The sequence below is a fragment of the Lagenorhynchus albirostris genome, chromosome 2, assembly GCF_949774975.1.
Source record: "Lagenorhynchus albirostris chromosome 2, mLagAlb1.1, whole genome shotgun sequence".
NCBI classification, from domain to species: domain Eukaryota; kingdom Metazoa; phylum Chordata; class Mammalia; order Artiodactyla; family Delphinidae; genus Lagenorhynchus; species Lagenorhynchus albirostris.
Window position 1 is genome coordinate 70,879,265 of NC_083096.1, and position 19,439 is coordinate 70,898,703.

At 50.2% G+C, this 19,439-nt stretch overlaps 2 protein-coding genes across 10 annotated transcripts in view; both read left to right on the forward strand.

The window, feature by feature from the left end:
- Positions 1–9,762, forward strand: part of CFAP45 (cilia and flagella associated protein 45) — a 29,150-nt gene extending 19,388 nt beyond the window's left edge. For 4 of the 5 annotated variants that reach the window (XM_060135464.1, XM_060135445.1, XM_060135425.1 and 1 more), the window contains 5 exons: positions 590–736; positions 3,198–3,311; positions 3,905–4,098; positions 8,989–9,213; positions 9,561–9,762. In XM_060135464.1, coding sequence (XP_059991447.1) covers positions 590–736; positions 3,198–3,311; positions 3,905–4,098; positions 8,989–9,213; positions 9,561–9,639 — 759 coding nt within the window. In that variant the 3' untranslated portion in view covers positions 9,640–9,762. The remainder of the gene's footprint in view (positions 1–589; positions 737–3,197; positions 3,312–3,904; positions 4,099–8,988; positions 9,214–9,560) is intronic. The other variant, XM_060135435.1, reaches the window with a different exon arrangement.
- An 8,105-nt stretch (positions 9,763–17,867) lies between these two features.
- The window catches only part of VSIG8 (V-set and immunoglobulin domain containing 8), a 29,730-nt gene continuing 28,158 nt past the window's right edge, over positions 17,868–19,439 (forward strand). For all 5 annotated transcript variants that reach the window (XM_060135479.1, XM_060135514.1, XM_060135495.1 and 2 more), the window contains exon 1: positions 17,868–18,034. In XM_060135479.1, the coding sequence (XP_059991462.1) occupies positions 17,986–18,034 (49 nt within the window). In that variant the 5' untranslated portion in view covers positions 17,868–17,985. The remainder of the gene's footprint in view (positions 18,035–19,439) is intronic.

Consider the following 19,439-nt stretch of genomic DNA (forward strand, 5'->3'; position numbering starts at 1 on the left):
ATAAAAAGTACTCAATTAGTGCAATACTCTATTTTTTTTTTAACGTCTTTATTGGGGTATAATTGCTTTACAATGGTGTGTTAGTTTCTGCCCCATAACAAAGTGAATCAGTTATACATATACATATGTTCCCATATCTCTTCCCTCTTGCGTCTCCCTCCCTCCCAAATACTCTGTTTTATCTATTTTAATCATCACTATTGAACAGAGACCAAAAGTTTGGGTTTGAATAGGGGAAGGAAATTGAAGGCAGGAGGAAAGCATAATGAACAAAGGATAGGATTTTGCCTGACATGGGGGAGACACTGAGTAGAATTTTAAGAGCCTCCACTTCCTGAGAGTCCATAGAGATCCACAGTGTCAGGGGCTGCCGCAAAGTCAAGGTGAATGAAGACTGCAAAGGGCCATTTGGCTGGAAGAGGTCATTGATGACCCTTGAAAGAACAGCTTTAATCAAGGGCAGTAACTGGAGTTAGACTTCAGAGTGTGCATCTCTCTCCCTGCCTCCATCTGTGTCTCTCCGTCCCAAGAGGCCAGTATCTTTTGATCTTTCCCCTTCTACTCTGATGCTCTCTCCCTTCGGTGGCAGGACTTGGAACGAAGACACCAGCAAAAGCTGCAGATGCAGGCTGAGATCAAACGCATCAATGACGAAAACCAGAGGCAGAAAGCAGAGCTGCTGGCTCAGGAGAAGCTGGCAGACCAGATGGTGATGGAATTTACCAAGAAGAAGATGGTAGGGACCTGCTTACCGATGCCTGGGACTTCTGAGCAGGAATGGGGTGTCTGTCTCAGGGATATGCAGGCATGAGAACTAAGCTAACGCAACAGAAGATAGTTATGTCGTCATCCTAAAATTCATGTCCTTAGTTCAAGGGCCTGGCTTCTTTTTCTCTTCAACTTGGCCAGTCCCCTTGTTCATTACCAGAAAGTAGCCTGGAAAGGACACCCCAATTAGGGTATTATTGTCCTTGTTAACACCTTTGATTAGAAGTTGGGGTGAGGGTCAGGTGCAGGCAGGGAAGAAAATTAAAACTATTGGTGAAAGTAAAGTTTTCGTGGATTCCTCATGACCTGGATAATTATATCTTCAGTAATCAATCATGGGTCAGCTGCCCCGTAAACTTCTTGTGAAAATTCCTGTATTGGGCATCCATCCTATACTGGATGCTAGGCTCAGAAAATAGAGCCTTCAACCACCACCCCCTGTAGTACTTATAAGAACAAATGCACCACGGAACAGGGAGCAATACCCTCGAACAGTTATAGGGAGATGCAGCTCATGAATGTCTGGACTCATTCTGGGGCAAGAATGAGTAATGTCATGGTTGGGGTCTGTGAGGAATGGAGGGCAAAAGAAAGCTTTTAGGCACGGTTTGGATGGAGTGAGCATGGATTTCTATAAGAAGAGAAGGAAAGACTTGAGGTGGCAGGAAAGTTATTCAACTCCTCATGCGTGAGTCCTGCCTTCCCTACTAGCTTTGAGGTTCCATGATGATACCATACTTCTCTATGGTAGGGATTCTTAATTATGGCCAGGGGGAGGGTGTGGGTGCAATTGGAAAATGCATATTTGATATACCTCTATACTCCAAATGCAAACGAGAGAAAATGAAGCTCAGCAAAGCTCATTTATTGGCTGTGGCTTCCTTACTGGATGCCAGGGATATGCAGGCAACAGAGTGAGAACGCGAGACTGGGGACACGGGGATTCCAGCATAACAGCGATCACACAACTACCATTAATCAAGCACTTAGTCTGTACACAGGCTCTGTGCTAAGGGCTTTGTGTGTTGTCTTATCTAGTCGTTACAACCACCTTGTGAAGCTAGTCATTGACTGATTGAAAAGATCCTGAATGCTTCAATGTGTGTCCAGTATCAGACAGGCTGAATGTACCTAGAGTAATGCTATGTATAACGTATGGAACTCAGCAATTGTTTCCCTGAATGGGCGAAGGTGGCGATCATAAGCCAATCACGTGTAGGAATTGGTGAACAGTTTCACTGGCTGCAGCAGAGAGTCTCTGGTGGTTGTGATGGGAAACGAGGTAGCGAGATGATGGAGAGCTGAGAACGGTTGTTGGGAATGCCTTGGACCTTGAGCAGAGCTGCAAGTGTGGAACGATGAGGAATTGCCATTGATTTCTGAGCGGGAGAAGAATAGGTCTTGTCTTCGTACATGAAAATGTCATTGGCAGGAGAACCTGGGAGAGGCAGGAAACTGGCAAAGGGATCGGGCACTTGGGCATGCCCACAGCCCACCAGAAGAATCCAAGTGTATCACAAGCCCTTCCCTGACCTCACAGTGGTCTCTGTTCTTACAGCCGGGGCTGCTTTAGAGCTAAAGGCAGAGATTGGTGGTGGAAGCCTCCAGAGTTCCCTGCCCTGGTATCTAGGGCAACGTGGAGCAGAGAGACCAGCTTGACACATAGCCAGCTGTGCACAGCTCACAAGCTGACAACTCATTGGGTGCACAGAAGTCTAGAAAGGTGGAACAAGGCTAAGGAACATTCTTTGTGGGATGATCACATTTCCACCCAACCTAAGCCATTATTAGTCTTATGACTAACCAAGAATCATAGTTGGGAAGCTGTGTATGGAAAGCTTTTAGGGATATGTCTGCTTTTTCAGAGAAGTGGCAAAGGGAGCTAATTTTGATAGTTCATTCCTTAGGTATCTGCTAACCCCTGGGGGGCCGCACATCGCACGGTTGGCCATTTGCCCAAAAGGACTAATGAGATAACTTCCACCTCCTGTACTTTACAAGACAGGCAGGAAGCCACAGTTGTTATTTCTAGAAACTTGGCCCAGCAGCCTTGCAACTTGGAAATTGTGCAGTAGCAGAGAGAGCATGAAGGCTGGGCTCACCTGCATTTGAATCTGTTTGGTAGTTTACTAGCTGTGCCATCTTAGACAGGACCCTTGAATTCTATGAACATCAGTTTCTTTATAATATCAATCTAATGAGATGTTGTGAGGACCATCTGGGATATTACAGGAGAAGGCATTTTGTAAGCAACGAAGCATCTTACAAATGCTGATGAGTTTCATGTCAATGCATTGCTAGTCATTTTGCCCTACCTTAAAAGGAGTCAGGAAGGGGTAGAGGGGATATTGAATAGACAAGGGTCTCAGTTTCTCTCTGCAAGCCTGGGGCAATGGGAGCCATGCTGTGACGCCTTTTCTTCCTGGCAGGCTCGAGAAGCAGAGTTTGAGGCTGAGCAGGAGAGAATCCGGAGGGAGAAAGAGAAGGAGATCGCCCGCCTGAGGGCAATGCAGGAGAAGGCCCAGGATTACCAGGCAGAGCAGGTACCTATTCAGTCTCAGCTTCTCTCGGCCTCTGCCATCCCCTTAACTGTTCCTCTGACAGCCTGTAGAATGGTCTCAAGGGTGAGGGTATAGAAGAGAGGATGAAAGTTATCTCGACTTCAGTAGCTGGAGGACGGAGAGATGGGCCTGCTTCCAAGCCCACGGCAAGCAAGGATCGAGAAGTGTATTACGTGCTTAAGGTCCAAGAGAAAGACTTTGGCTGCCACATAAAGAACTTTCAACCTTAACTAACCACTGAAATGTGTCACCAGAGGAAACTGTGCCATCTCCATCATTAGCAGTCATTAAAGTTAGAAGCGATCGCAGGACAGCCGGGAGGTGTTTCAGGTATAGGGAGAGAACTGGAATGAGCTGGGGGTGGGGGAAGGACAAGATGACCCCTCAGGGTATCTTCTGACCTGAAAGTTCTATGACAGGATTCCCTTTATTCTTTCCTAGCATAACCCTGCTGCTAGAGAAATTCGGGGGGCTTCTCAAAGCAAGCTGGGGCAGAGTCCGAAGTAGGTGTCTTCGTAAAGGGACCTGAGGTTACTCTGCATCCTCACTGGTCTCCCCGCCCTCTCCTTTCCCAGGATGCCTTGCGGGCCAAACGCAACCAGGAGGTTGCCGACAGAGAGTGGCGCAGAAAGGAAAAGGAAAACGCACAGAAGAAGATGGAAACTGAGGCCAGACTGCGGAAAAGTCGGCAAGAACAGGTGGCTTTCAAGGAGCACGCTCTGGCCGTTCAGGTGCAACGGGACCGGGATGAGTTCGAGAGGATTCTTCGGTAAGAGGAGCTGGGAACCTCAGCTTCCCTTCCTGGTACTGTGGCAGGGATGGTCCGTACTGGGTGGAGAGGCAGTTTCTGGCATGTCCACGGACAGATGTGCATCCACCTTGACCAGGTTGGTGGGGTCATTCTAACTAGATGGATAATTGAAATATTTCAAAGACACTTGAGGCAAGAATTTTATTAAAGAATTGGAAAATAGCACCTACCTGGAAGTGATTAAGGAATTGGTTATTATAGGGATTATTTCCCCGGGAGCATTAAAAGTGTAAATAAAGGTATAAATCTGGTCTCTTCTGCCCTCCCCACCTCCATGTCCCTCGACAAGTTTGGGCTGAAACTGCAGCAGGGGAGGTTGAAGAGAGAGGGAGAGAAGAACTCACACACTCAGGGTTGCAAGTCATCAGAGCAGGGCTTTGAGGGAGGTCTTTTGACAGATATGTACTAAGCACGTAAAGTCAAGGCTCTGTGTTGGATGCTATGGGAGATATTAGAGATGAATAAAGCACCATTCTTGCCCATTCATCTAAGAAGGATGTTAGAGACTCGTATTTGGATGGGCTTCACCTGTATTTCTCCATCTTTCTGGCCTTGTCAGCTCTTTATCCTTTTATTTTTGTTCTCTATGTTGGCTTAGTTATAATTCCAACACAGAAGTGGAAGTTAAGTGTTCACATCTCTCACTGTCTGTCTCCCTTCTCCTACCCCAAAGCAGTGAGCAGTCTCAGTAGTTCTACTTTCTACCAGTTAGATCTTCCACCACCAGACCTGGCCCCTGGGACGTTCTACTGGCTCTAAGTGTTCTGGCCTAACTGGGAAAGACTCTCTTCTTGCTCTGGTCCAGACTCTATAACATCAAAAAAATTTTTAAAGGAAACAAACAAGGGAATTCCCTGGCTGTCCAGTGGTTAGGACTCGGCACTTTCACTGCCAGGCCCACTTTCGATCCCTGGTTGGGGAACTAAGATCCTGCATGCTGTGCAGTGTAGCCATTAAAAAATAATAAAATTTAAAAAATAATAATAAAATAGGAAATAAAACAAACAAAATTTTAATTAGGGTGGAAGGCTACAAAAATTACAGAAGTTATGCTCAGATAAGTAGAGATTGAGTGATGCAGCCTATCTTTCTTTTTTTTTTATACAGCAAGTTCTTATTAGTTATCCATTTTATACATATTAGTGTATATATGTCAATCCCAATCTCCCTATTCATCACACCACCACCCCACCCCTCTGCCACTTTCCCCCCTTGGTGTCTGTACGTTTGTTCTCTACGTCTGTGTCTCAATTTCTGCCCTGCAAATCAGTTCATCTGTACCATTTTTCTAGGTTCCACATATATAAATTAATATACAATACTTGTTTTTCTCTTTCGGACTTACTTCACTCTGTGTGACAGTCTCTAGATCTATCCATGTCTCTACAAATGACCCAAGTTCGTTCCTTTTTATGGCTGAGTAATATTCCATTGTATATATGTACCACATCTTCTTTATCCATTCATCTGTTGATGGACATTTAGGTTGCTTCCATGACCTGGCTATTGTAAATAGTGCTGCAATGAACATTGTGTCTTTTTGAATTATGGTTTTCTCTGGGAGTATGCCCAGTAGTGGGATTGCTAGGTCATATGGTAATTCTATTTTTAGTTATTTAAGGAACCTCCATACTGTTCTCCATAGTGGCTGTATCAATTTACATTCCCACCAACAGGGCAAGAGGGTTCCCTTTTCTCCACACCCTCTCCAGCATTTGTTGTTTGTAGATTTTCTGATGATGCCCATTCTAACTGGTGTGAGGTGATACCTCACTGTAGTTTTGATTTGCATTTCTCTAATAATTAGTGATGTTGAGCAGCTTTTCACGTGCCTCTTCGCCATCTGTATGTCTTCTTTGGAGAAATGTCTATTTAGGTCTTCTGCCCATTTTTGGATTGGGTTTTTTTTTTTTTTTTAATATTGAGCTGCATGAACTGTTTATATATTTTGGAGATTAATCCTTTGTCCGTTGATTTGTTTGCAGATATTTTCTCCCATTCTGAGGGTTGTCTTTTCGTCTTGTTTGTAGTTTCCATTGCTGTGCAAAAACTTTTAAGTTTCATTATGTCCCACTTGTTTATTTTTGTTTTTATTTCCATTACTCTAGGAGGTGGATCAAAAAAGATCTTGCTGTGATTTATGTCAAAAAGTGTTCTTCCTATGTTTTCCTCTAAGAGTTTTATAGTGTCCAGTCTTACATTTAGGTCTCTAATCCATTTTGAGTTTATTTTTGTGTGTGGTATTAGGGAGTGTTCTAATTTCATTCTTTTACATGTAGCTGTCCAGTTTTCCCAGCACCACTTACTGAAGAGACTGTCTTTTCTCCATTGTATATCCTTGCCTCCTTTGTCATAGATTAGTTGACCATAGGTGTGCAGGTTTATCTCTGGGCTTTCCATCCTGTTCCATTGATCTATATTTCTGTTTTTGTGTCAGTACCACATTGTCTTGATTACTGTAGCTTTGTAGTATAGTCTGAAGTCAGGGAGTCTGATTCCTCCAGCTGTGTTTTTTTCCCTCAAGACCACTTTGGCTATTCGGGGTCTTTTGTGTCTCTGTACAAATTTTAAGATTTTTTTGTTCTAGTTCTGTAAAAAATGCCATTGGTAATTTGATAGGGATTGCATCAAATCTGTAGATTGCTTTGGGTAGTAGAGTCATTTTCACAATATTGATTCTTCCAATTCAAGAACATGGTATATCTCTCCATCTGTCTGTAACATCTTTAATTTCTTTCATCAGTGTCTTATAGTTTTCTGCATACAGGTCTTTTGTTTCCTTAGGTAGGCTTATTCCTAGATATTTTATTCTTTTTGTTGCAATGGTAAATGGGAGTGTTTTCTTAATTTCTCTTTCAGATTTTTCATCATTAGTGTATAGGAATGCAAGAGATTTCTGTGCATTAATTTTGTATCCTGCAACTTTACCAAATTCATTCATTAGCTCTAGTAGTTTTCTAGTGGCGTCTTTAGGATTCTCTATGTATAGTATCATGTCGTCTGCAAACAGTGACAGTTTTACTTCTTCTTTTCCAATTTGAATTCCTTTTATTTCTTTTTCTTCTCTGATTGCCATGGCTAGGACTTCCAAAACTATGTTGAATAACAGTGGTGATAGTGGGCAACCTTGTCTTGTTCCTGACCTTAGAGGAAATGGTTTCAGTTTTTCACCATTGAGAACGATGTTGCCAGCCCTAGCTTTAAGTTCAATTTCACCTTTTTCTAGGTTAGCATCTGGACCTAGGGTCTCCAGGGCCATGTGACCACCACAGTGGGCATCTCCAAGTGCTAGGAGCATCTCTTCCATGGCCAGAATTCCAACTTTTCCTACTTCAAGAGCATGGCCTCCTCTATGGCCATATATGGACTTCCTGCTTCTGGACAGAGGGATGCCTTTAACTGTCAGCCTGTTGACTAAGCAGAAATAGCTGACCTTCCCTACCCAATGGTTCTTAGAAATGCCTGGAAGCTTTCAAAGAGTACTGGTGCCCAGGAGCCAACTCCAGAGATTCTCATTTAACTGGTCTGGGGTGAGGCCCAGGCCTCAGTAGTTTTGAAAGCCCCAAGATGATTGTAATGCAGCCAGCCTCCAGGATCCCTGCCCCAGCCCTGTGAAATTACCAGGCCCTTCCCCGTTTAGATTTCCAATTGCCTGCCACCCCAGGGGCTCTCTCATGACACATACAGTTTCCCCATTTCCACCCTGTTTCACATAATGTGAAACAATAAAAAACTGTTCTCTATATAGGAAAATAATGGCAAGGCAAGGAGGAGAATCTTTCTGCTTTCATAGATGTGTCCGAGCAGTGGGGATTTGGTGTATAAGTACCGAGGGGCAAGGAAGTCAGCAGTTTTCTTCTGATAAACCTGGAAGGTATAGAATTTTAGGAGGTGTCTACATGGTGTAAAAGAGCTGCTGAGCACCGAGAGGACATGCCATGCATGGTGGAGCTTGGAAGATAGCTAGAGGGAAATGAGTCTGTGAAGTGGTGCTTTTGGTTGGGGTATGAGTGACCCCAGCTGAGACGTCCTGGCCTAAGGTGATTTTAAATTTAGCTTTTGTTTTTGATTACATTGAGGAAGAAAGAAGGAGTTAGCTCAGGATGGCCTATGACTGCATTTCCTCTGAGATGTGAATACATTTCATTTGAGTTTTTTTTCTGGGAACATCTGGCCTACATTAGCCGTTTTCCTTCTGATGTCAGGGTTCGTGAAGTTTTCTTGTGGAAGAGGCTCCTGAGAGTAGTAAGAAAAATCAGAGATAACAGGCTAAGTTCCTTCTTCTTCCAGCAACTAAGAACCAGCATTGCAGAGTTTACAACTTCTTTGAACCTCCTAAACATCCTCTTTGTTGGTTTTGTTAATGTCATTATTATTGTTAGTGGAAAGGAAGGAAGAGAGAGAGAAAGAAAGCTATCTCAGAACAAGCTGGAGAGGAGTTAGGCATCGTTATAGGAGAGAAGAGTGGGAACAATAGCTTCCAGTGGGTGACATCCTGGCTGTAGGGCCAGCTACAAAATTTGCAGGGCTCAGTGAAAAACGAGAATGTGGAGCCCTTTGTTCAACAATTAAGAATTTCAGAACAGTGACAGCAGAGCCTTAGCTCCGGGCCCAAGCGTTGGGCCCTTCTAAACATGCCCGTGGCATAGAGTCACACGCCATGAACCCGGGCCTGGCTGGGATCAGCCTTTGGGGCTGATCTCTGAGCCACAGAAGAGAAGGGCCTGAGTGTGGAGGGCCTTGGTCTCTGCAGCGTGTCCTAGGAGGAGCCTACCCAGCAGCTGCCCCAAAGACTTCCCTGGGCTGGGACAGCTCAGCCTAGCCCATTCGACCGTGTCCCTCCTCTAGGGCTCAGAGAGAGCAGATTGAAAAGCAGCAGCTGGAGGAGGAGAAAAAGGCCAGGGGGCGCTTACAGTATGCCAATGAGCTCCAGCGCCAGGTGCGGGAGAACCAGCAGAAGCAGCTGCAGGACCGGATCGCCACCTTCGAGGAAGGCCGGCGCCTCAAAGAGGAGGCCCAGAAGTGGCGTGAGCGCATTGAAGGCATCAAGAAGAAAAAGATAGAGGAGCTGAGGTGTGCCGGCATCCCTTCCTGCCCAGCTCCTCTCCTCTTCCCCAGGGATTAAGGGAATGAAGGGATGGTGACAGGGGTGTGGAGAGGGCCTGACTCCAGGCCCACATGAGCTGTGGCCCTCTGAAGGGGGCTCCTGGAGAAAGTTCTGGGATGGGGTCTTCCTGGCTCTCTGGGAACTCCTTGGCAGGATGCTGGAGGCTTGACAGGGATGTGTTTGGGGGACCAGGGTTGGGGTACACGTCCCAAGGTTCTGTAAATGCCTGCTTCTGCTGCCTCCTCTTTGGTCTCCTTCTCTATCCCTACCCATTACACCCTTTCCACCCCTTACACCTGTGTTTCTCCTGCAGAGCCACCGGCCTTCCTGAGAAGTACTGCACTGAAGCTGAGCGCAAAGCTAACATCCAACCCGACACCTCTGTGGACTGAGGGTGCCTCTCGGCCCCTCGGGATGCCTTCAGCGGGCAGCTTCCTCCCAGGCTCTCGGTGTCCATAACTGCAGCTAATCTAGACACTTCTGAGTTACAGATTAAATCTATTCTACTTCTCTAAGGAACAGTCCAGCTTTCTTGCTGCGGGGATGTGGCTGCCACGGGCACTGAACGAGGAGCAAAATTGGTTACGGGAGCCCCAGGTTGTGGGCCGTATGATGCTCAGAGGCAGAGAATGGAAGGATTCTCTCACGGTCAGCCCTCCCGAGCCAGATGGTCCCTTTGTCCTGGTGTCTCCTGGCTTTTCTGTGACTCTCTGGGATGCTGTCATCATGTCCACTTTCAGCTCAGTCTTATCTCTGTCCCCATTCCACGCCCAGCTCAGAGGCACTTTAGGGCAAGGAGCTAGAGATGCTCTCTCAGGGTGGGGCTGGGGCAAGGGCTGGGTTGGGCGGTGCTGGGGAAGGAGGTGCCAGAGCTCTTACCAGTTGCGCGCCCGTGACCCAGATTATGAATGTGGAGAGGGTGATGTTTGAACCTGTGGCTCACGCTCCTGTCTCAACCCTCTCATGCCAGAGCCCTTTCAATGCCAGGCAGTGTCACAACACAGGCACCCACTCCATCCTCCATCGGGGCATGACCAGGGCCCAACGTCTCACGCTGCCAGCCTGGTCCCCTCGCCCAAACACAGCCCCCCGCCCCACTCAAGTGGCCGGCTCTCCTTAGTCCACCTCTCTCCAACAAGTGAGGCTCCCCAAAGCTTTATCCCCAAAGATAAAGATCTGTGTTCGCTGGCCTCGCTTTTCCCCCAGATATTCTTCATTCATTCATTTACTCATCCAGGTATCTCTGAGTGCCTACCATGTGCTGGGTACATTCTAGTGAAGTCAGTTCTCAGTGAATCCGCAGACCTGTTTCCATCTCCACAGAAGCTTGTCATCTGTGTCAGTCAGTCTGTTCTTGCTTCCCACTGCCCCCGTGCTGCTTCCCACAAAATTTCTTGTAGCTTTAGAAGGGTCTCCCCCTATTTGGAAGGACCTGGAGGATCTGGAGGAGGCTGTGTGCTAGCTTTCCGGGATGAAGCCATTTCCCCCATTTTTGTATGCCTTTGAGGGGAGAGGGCCTCCGTCCGGCTCCCATCACTATGGCAGCCTCCTTCCCCCTCGGTTTCATTTCTCAAATCCAGAGCCGAGTCTTGTCTCCTTCGGTGGGTCCTGCACTAAAAGGAGGCAGAAGATAGCTGCTGGGCGCGTCCCCAGTGTTTACAATGCCAGGTTACAAGGACCTCCGGCAAGAGTCCTCTTTTCACAGGGCCCAGGGAGAGTGGGCAAGCTGCTTCCTGTGCTTCCTCTGCCTCAGGACAACTGCAGCTTCCCCAGGCACCTTCCTCACCTTCCCCACCACAGAAGACTGCAGCCCCCTTTTCCCCCAAACCAGGTGGGAAGCCCCACCAGCTGCTAGGGGAAGAGGCTTTCTCACCTTCCCTGCTCCATACCCCTAAGCGCATACCTCCTACCTAAAGAAGTTAATCCCTTCCTCCCTAGGGGTCTTGGGAAGATGTGGTACCCAGCCTGGGATGGGAGAGAAGACATGGCAATGCCACTGAGGCAGCTGGCATACTTGCTTAGGTTCTCTCTAAGCATTCCTATTGCATGATTAAGAATACCTGCAGGGACCAAAGAGTGTGACTTGACTTGTTTCAGGGGATCCTCTTCCCAGGAAAGCCAGAAAGGACCTCAGGGTCCTGGAGCTTGCCCAGCTTGCTAATGATCTCTTCCATCTCGGGGCTGAGAGGAACAAGCTCCCTTGGAGTACGGGCCAAGAAGTGGACCTCCCCCCAGCTGCCCCCACCTGCCCTGCTCAGGAACAACCAGCCTCAGACTTGTTGCTAGAGGTTGGACTTTTGGGTGGGCAGTGTTTTCTCCTAGGGATGGCTTCAACTTTCCCTCCTAGGGCTCAAGGGTAGAAATAAACTCTGTGCACCCCTCCAAGCTGCTGAATCATCTTCGGGGTATCTAGGAAGCTGCGAGATTCCGAGCTGGAGAGCAGCGCTGGGGAAATCTGGAGATAAGTAAGAAGTGCTGTTTAGTGCATTGTGTCTGTTGATGTAAGGATATTAGAAGCTTGCCAAAAAAAAAAAAAAAAAAAGGGCCCAAGCTACTAACTTTGTCGTATGTGTACCTCATTGACTTCCCAGCTCCCTTCCCAGTTCCTTGGGTCTTCCGGTCCTTTCAGTGTCAGACTGGGCTGGTGCAGCCTGGTCTATGCAGTGGCTGGGTGGCACCTTGGAGCACTGAGTCAGGTCTGCAGGCAGCTGCCTCCTGGGAATGTATGTCCCAGCTCCTGGCTGGGCTCCATGCTCTCCCTGCCCATGTGTACGTGTTGCCTGAGTCACGCTGCACTGGGGCTTGGAGGCGGTCTCAGAACCTTTGCACCTGCTGCAGAAGCAGCACCAGTTGGGCATGACTCAGCAGCCCACCCTGGTGGCCCAGCCAGGCTGTCCCTGCCTCAGTGGGGGCCTGGGATATCCTCCAATACCCCTGAAAGCCTCAACATCCCTGTCAATGACTCGGGCCCCCCACTGGGCATTAACTGGTTTCAGTAAACTCTCTCTGATTAAGCTCGAATGAAAGGGGCTCAGGAGATTTCAAAGCCAATCAGGGCTTCTGGGGTGAGGAAGAGTGGTGGCTGTTGAGGTGACAGTGGAGGGGAGACGCTTTAGTCTCAGACAAGAAGTCTGGGTGTTGAGGCCATGGAGCGCCTCACTGTTTTCTCACTCATCCGACCCCACTGCTGCTTCTGGGGAGCTTGGGGCCTCGGAGAGGACTGCTGGGGAGGGGATGGGTCACTCCAGACCAGAGGTCTCTCCCCAATTCTAGGCTGCCGCCAAGGTGACCTGCCCCGCTGTCCCTCCCCCTCCCACACTCTGAGAGATATCCTGGCAAATCACACCAAGGTTACCCGGAAGAAGCTCATGTCCAACATCACAGAAGTCTAGAGTCCCAGAAAGGGCTAAGTTATTCTTGATTTGACTGGCTTTAAATAGCTTAGACTTTCCCTCTGCCTTAGCTCCCAAAGCTCCCAGCCTCCCAGCTCTGCATTTCTTCCTGCATTTTCCATGTCCTCTTGGGAGCGGGGTAGTCATCACCTCCCTGCCCTTTGATGACTTTGACGAAGTCAAAGCCACACCCAAACATACATGGTTCAGGATGATCAATCGTAGCCGCCTAGTCTATCCTGAGGGTCTGGCTCTGACCCCAGTGAGCACTCAGGAGGGCCCAGAGGTTCAGTTCTCAAGGATCTTCCCTCCTCAGTCCAAAAATACCCATCAGCTATCTATCCTGACTTCACTCTCTTCTCTGCTGTGTCTGGCAGGGCCCTGGTTTATTTTTCAAGGACTGAGATACTCTTCCGGTCACCTCTCTCCACTCTCAGTCCTGCCCGACACATCCTTAGTTATCCTTCAGATCGCCGTTTAAAGGGCATTTCCACCAGGCCAGGGGGTCTTGCCAAATATCACCATAGCTCAGCAGCCTGTGACGAGGGGTTGGTGCCCCTTCCCTCGTCTGTCTCCCCCTCCAGATTGGGTGCTCTAGAAGATAGAGTTTTGTTAACCGCTGCTTCCCCAGGGCCTAGCACAAGGCCCCGTTGGTTTGTTGAATGACTGAAGGATATGGTTGACCTCAGCCAGGTGCAATACCTTTTATCTTCAGGGTCTCTTAATTCTTCTTCAGGGATTCGCATACTCTTTAAAAGCAAATTCTTCTTTCCTCCACTGTTCCCTGGATAACAGTTCAGTTTATAACATTTAATCAGCCGCCCTCTGCTAAGGTGCTTTGCTGATAAAGTAGGTTAGGCCACTCCTTTTAGGGATGGGAACCATTTCAGGGCTGTTTGCTCCTATGAGTCTGGGTCAGCTCCAGGATATCATCGCCCGCTGGGAGAGAGCTGGGCATATCCAGGCTCCCTCCTAGGGTCCCCCTTCTTCTGAAGTGGACCAGCAGGAATCACTGAGGCTTGGGAAGCCTAAGTCAAGACCCAGGGAATCCCTGGGTCTCACGTGTCAGAAGCTCTGTCCACTAGCCTTGATCTGGGCCTCAGTCCTTAAACCCCAATCCCATTCCTGAAACTGAACCCCACACGTGGATCTTGTCTTTCTCTCTCCAGCTAACTGTAACCCTTCGTCGTCTCAACGCAATTGCTCCCATCACGCCACCTGTACCACCTCTAAGCTCCACCACTCTTGTCGTTCAAGCCAGGGCCTCACCTGGGGGTCCTCCAGCCCCAAACCTTCACTGAGAGCTGGTGGAAGGGCAGCAGCTGCTGGGGCTCCCTGACTTCTCTGTGACTGTGTGTGCCCTGTGCCTCTGTCTGTCCTCTCTAAGCATGGCATTGTCAATCCCATGGCCCTCCTACTCCTAGACCGTTTCCTCTGAGGTTTTCTCTACATGGCCACTCCAAGGGCTGCTTCTCACTCCATGGATGTTGCAGGGGTGAGCCTGGGTCTACAGGGGGACTTGGGAGAGGGGCTCGGGAGCCTGCTGACTCTGTGTGTGAGGGCTTAGAAAGGGTCAAGCTGCAGATCCGGGGCCCTGGAGGGGAAATGGGGAGCTTGAACCTGAGCCTGGGAGGCCTGGGGAGAGGGGTTGGGGGTAGGTCCAGGCAGGTGAGGGGAGAGCCTACAGGCGTTGTGCAGAGTTGCTGTGAAGGGCACTTTGGAGGAAGAGTAGACGGGCCACATCCTTGGCCTGTCCCTCCCCGCGATGTTCTGGGGTTGGGCTGTACCTCCTCTCAGAAGCAATCTCTGGGCTTCTCTGGGTCCTTATCTCACCTCTTCTCTTTGCTTCTGTACCTCTGTTCACTCCTTTCCAAGCTTCTGTTTTTGTATTTCTGCTTCTGCCTTAGAACAGAAGCTAATACAACCCAATCTTGGGGGGGTATGCAGAAAAGAGGGGCCATTCTGCCCCCCCAGGGAGCTATGGATTACTCAGGGAAAAGCAAGGGGCCCTTTTGGAAATTGGTGTGCTGGGACCCTGACTGTAGCCTGGGCCCTCTGCCTCCTGTCTCTCTCTCAGCCTCTCGTTGGGCCATTTGGATGGCACATGTGTTTCTCTGCTTTTCTAACCACTGCCTCTCCCAATCTCTTTCTCCCTGGGGGCACAGAGGCAATCCCAATAGTCTCTGAGATCTGTCCAGACCTTTATGGGACCTGAAAAGGAAGTGGATGGGGCAATGGGATGTTTGGGGCTGAGACTGGTGGGGAAGAAGAGAGGGAGGAGTTGGGGGCGGTGACCTCCCAGGAATGGGCCCTCTTCCTCTGCTGAGGATGAAGCCCACAGAGTAATGTGAGCTGTGGGCTGGTCCCAGGGGAGGGGCCATGGGCTGGACTTGTGCTATGAAAACTGAGCTGATGCCCCAGTGCCCTCCCTCCAACACTGCCCCCTCAAAACCCTTGCAAGGGTCAGGGCACAGGGCAGGAATGCTGAGTTTCTTTAACGGGCCCCAGATTGCAAGGAGGTGGCAATTAGATGTAGGTGGATCAAAGGAGAGCAACAACGTGCCCTGCCTTTTGAGGCTTTGAGGGGTCCCTGTATGGAGCCCTCAAAAATGGCTGTTCTTCCGAGAGCATCTAGGCCCTCAGTCTTCCCCAACTCCCGTCTCCTAGACTCCAAAACCAGGACTCCCCTCCTCCCTAGTAAAACTGCCTCTGATGGACCCCATCTTCCAATTCAATTTGGTGTCAGAGCCCCACTCACTGCTGTACGTTCCTGCATCCCCTCCCCAAATATCCTTCTGGGAGCTTGACCAGGTGGTGAGCTTAGGTCGTGGAGCAGAATTTCAGAGGTTCCATTTGTTGTGGGATTCAGTTGCTTCATACCTCTGAGATGGGCTCATGTGTATCTGGAACTCTTGCCAAAATCTTGGGACCCCAATCAACATGTGCCATTGGTATTCTCCCAGAGCAAAGGGATGAAAATTCTAACCAAACTTCGATTTAGTGAACGGAGGCTAAGGTCTTTCTAGATCATAAATAAAACCTAAGTTTTGATCCCCATGAATCCTCTGTCCATAAAACTTTAACCCAAGTTCTAACCCTAACCACAGCCTATTCTAACTCAAATCCCAAACTAAAGTCTAACACAGTTATAAATCCAATCCTAAATCAGTCTCCCCAGCCTTCAGTTTAGCTCTAAATGTATTCCCAGGAAAAACTCGCAATGAAGCTAAAACACTATTCCTTATCATAACAGGAATCCCAGCCATAAACCGTAGCCTCAGTTCTAGCGGTTGTTCTAGGCTTAATCTCAGTGTTAACTCTCATCCCAACCTCAAATCTGACCTCAACCTCACGCATCATTCCACCTAACTAATCCCAACCTTAATCCCAGCTCCAGGCTTCACTCCAACTCTAACATCAGCTAAAATCCAGAACCCAGTTAAACTCCAGCCTTATACTTCAGAGTAATGGAACCATGAACTCACTCCTCTCTTTTCAGACTCCCTCTTCCTGGTCCCACCTGTTCACCCCTCCACCCATCACTGACTTTCCCCATGGGTGGGTCTGGTAACACACAGGGTCACCATGCCCTTTTCTTGGTGTACTCTGGATTGAGAGTCAGGACGCCTGCATACCCCCCACTTAGGCCCCAGCAGCATCACCTGTGCTGAATCCTCATGTTTCTCCAGGCTTCTGTTTCCCCATCTGTGAAGTGGGGATAATGATCCCTGCTCTCCAGAGTGCGCAGGGCAACCCCATAATCCTCAAAATAAATTAGGAAATAAGGATCTTCATTGTGTACATTTTGTGGGTCCCAGAGCACCCTGTTATTGTTGGGAGTGCAGCTGGGGGGCTGGAATGCAGAGATGCACGGAGTCCTTGTGCTTCCTTATTGTTGTGTCTTATTTTTTCCCGGGGGTGGGCCCTGGCAGCATCCTGAGCCCCCCCACCCTTCTTGTGCATCTGTCAGCGACGAGGGCAGGCCCTTGATTCCTTTGAGAGGGCTGAGCTGTTGAACAAGGCAACTCATGACCAGACCCCTACCACTGTTTATGGGGCAGTCCTGGAATCCAGGGGAGGCCCAAGGCCTGTTCTGGGACCCCCTGGACCAATGAGCAAGGGCTGGCCCTCCATCTTCTCCCTCTGCCCAGCAGGACCTCCCCACCCCAGCTCCAACCTGCCCAGAACTGTGATGGCTTAGTCACCTGATGCCAGTCCAGGTTCTGAGGTTCTTGGTTTCCCTTCCTGTGCATAGAAGCCAGGGCACCAAGCGATTCCTAAAAGAGGGGCACGTAGAGGGGCTTGGCGCTCCTCAACAAAGATGCAAGGACACATCCTGGTGAGGGGTATACGGGCACTCGGGCACACCCCTTTCCTGGCCCTCCTGGCGCTATTCTTCCTGTCCACTCACCTCACTCACTCCACACACCCTGGTCCCTCTCCTCTCAGGCCTCACTGAACTGGTTTTAGATCTGTGTGGGAGATGGGGGTCTGGATCCCCTGTGACACCCCCAGATCCCAGAGATCCCCTGCACCTGGAGGTGACCTCACGTCAGGTATGGGTGGGGGGCACAGCTACAGAGGGGGCAGCCAGGCGAAGACCCTGTTCCCCTACACACCCCTTCCCTCCTTCTTTCAGATCAGGAGGCCTGACTCCCTTTGAAGTCTTGGGGCCCTTTCATCATCCGGGACCTCCGTTCCAGCCCCAGTGACCCCTTCCCTGGTGCCCTTTCCCACAGACTGGATGGGAGGGGGTCTGGAGGGTCAGGGATAGGAGGAGGGGACCGCAGTTTGAAATGCTGGAGCCTGCGCTGGGCGGGCATGTCAGACACCAGTGTCCTGGGGTCAGTGTGAGCCCTTCAAGGCCTGACCACCCTTCCATCCCCAGCTTGGCTTCTCCTTCCTCTTCTCCATTTCCCCTGGGGAAGGAGGCAGTAAATGTGTGGTGAGGGGAGCCCCGTGGACACTGTAAAATTGGGCAACTGTCGTCACCCCGAGGCTGGGGCCAGGAGGAAGTGGATGTTTAACAGGTGCCTAATTACATGTCCTGTTGGCTGTCTTGCACTACTGTCAGCATAGGGAAGAGTGTGGGGAAGGGCTGGGTAACTCCTGTGTAAGCCACTGTGTCACCCTGCTAATTAGGGCTCCTGGGACTCCTCCCCAAGGCGGGGACCAGGCCCCCCCCCCATAGTAATAACTGGCCGCTCCCCAGCCGGGCCCTCACTGCACCTTCCTGCCACTCCGGGTAGCATCTGGGCCCTCAGCTCTCCCTCGTCTACTGGTCCCTACAACACCGCTGGCCCCAGGGATCCCAGCCCAGGAGGACGAAACGCTGAGCCTAGAGACATGAGAGTCCATGGAGCATTCCACCTTCTGCTCGTGTGCCTGAGCCCAGGTATGGGGCTGGGGAGGGGCAGGGGGGGCCTGCATGATGCCGGATGGGCAGGAAAAGGGCAGCGAAGGGCTCACAGAGGAACCTGGAAGGTGGACTGAGATGTCTTCTCACCCTCGCCCTGCTGCTACCGGGGTTTGGCTGTTGTCAAGGGGGCCTCTCCTCAGGAGAGCCCTGCACCTGAAGGTTTGGGGCACGTGTTCTTGTATGGTTCTTCATGGTGTCTGTGAACGTGTGGGGCTCATACATGTATGCACATGTTGTGAACGGGAGCATAGTGCTCGCCCTGAGTTACTGGGGGAGCTGGGGGTGGGGTAGGAGGGGCAGGTGAGCAGCAAAGCTGGCTGGGGGTTGAGGAAGAGCCTGGGAAAGATTCCCTTTCCATGGGTCTCTGTGCTTCCAGCAGGAGGGCCTCTCCCCCAACCCTGCTTGCCTTGAGAGGGCAGAGCCTCAGGCTGGTGGAGTGTGAGTGGGCCAGGGAGAGCTGGGGCCTGAGACCTCTGCTCAGGGCCCCTGTGCTGTGAGAGTTCCAGGGTAGCACCCACCCCCTCTCGAATAAGCCTGGGAGGGTGTGGAGGGCAACTCCCAGAGCCCCCTCCCTGGGGCACGTCTGGAGGGCAGGGCTCAGGATTGGACATCATGGCTGCCTGCCTGGGATGGGGCAAGTCCCAGCAAGGGCCCATCTGGGTGGGCATTGCTGGAAATGGCTCTGAGACCCTCCTGGGGGTCTGGGTTCAGGCTAAAGGGGCCTGGGGGAGGAGCTCAGGAAGGGAGGAGCATTTTCAGCCTTGGTGTGAGAGTACGAGTATGTGTGAATGACTGCATTTCTAGCAGGATGCCTGCAACACCCTCTCTGTCTGGCAAGAGCTGGCCGGGCAGAGCTCACTCAGGAGCTGTGCTGTGGGGACCTGGGACATCTCTGTGTATAGTGTGTCTTAATGTTATAATGCACCAATCCCTTCTGTGGGAGCCACCTTTTCTCCCCTCCCTTTTCTTCCCCTCCCTTCTCTTCCCCTCCCTCATCTGCAGAGGGAGGGTTAGGAGCTCTGGAGGAAGCTGAAAAATTCACAAAGGACTTACAGACTTAGAGTAGACATGACTATTGAGGTGTCTCCCTCTTCCCTGGCGAGCCTGTTGTGATTTCCTTCCCTCCCTCCGAGTCTCTGCGCCCACCTCTCTCTCCCACTCTGGTCTTCTTCCCTCCCTCCAGCCTCTCTCTTCTCTCACATGCCCTGGAAGTACTTCCTCAGTGCCACAGCAAGAGGAATGAAGGTGAGACACCAGGGACGACTTCCTCAGGAGAGCGAGGGGTGCAGAAAGGCTGGAACCCTTGGCAGGAGGTTGAGAAAGCTTTTAGGGAGTCGGAAAGGCTAGGGTGAGGCTCCCTGGCCTGGGACAAGGGCAGACA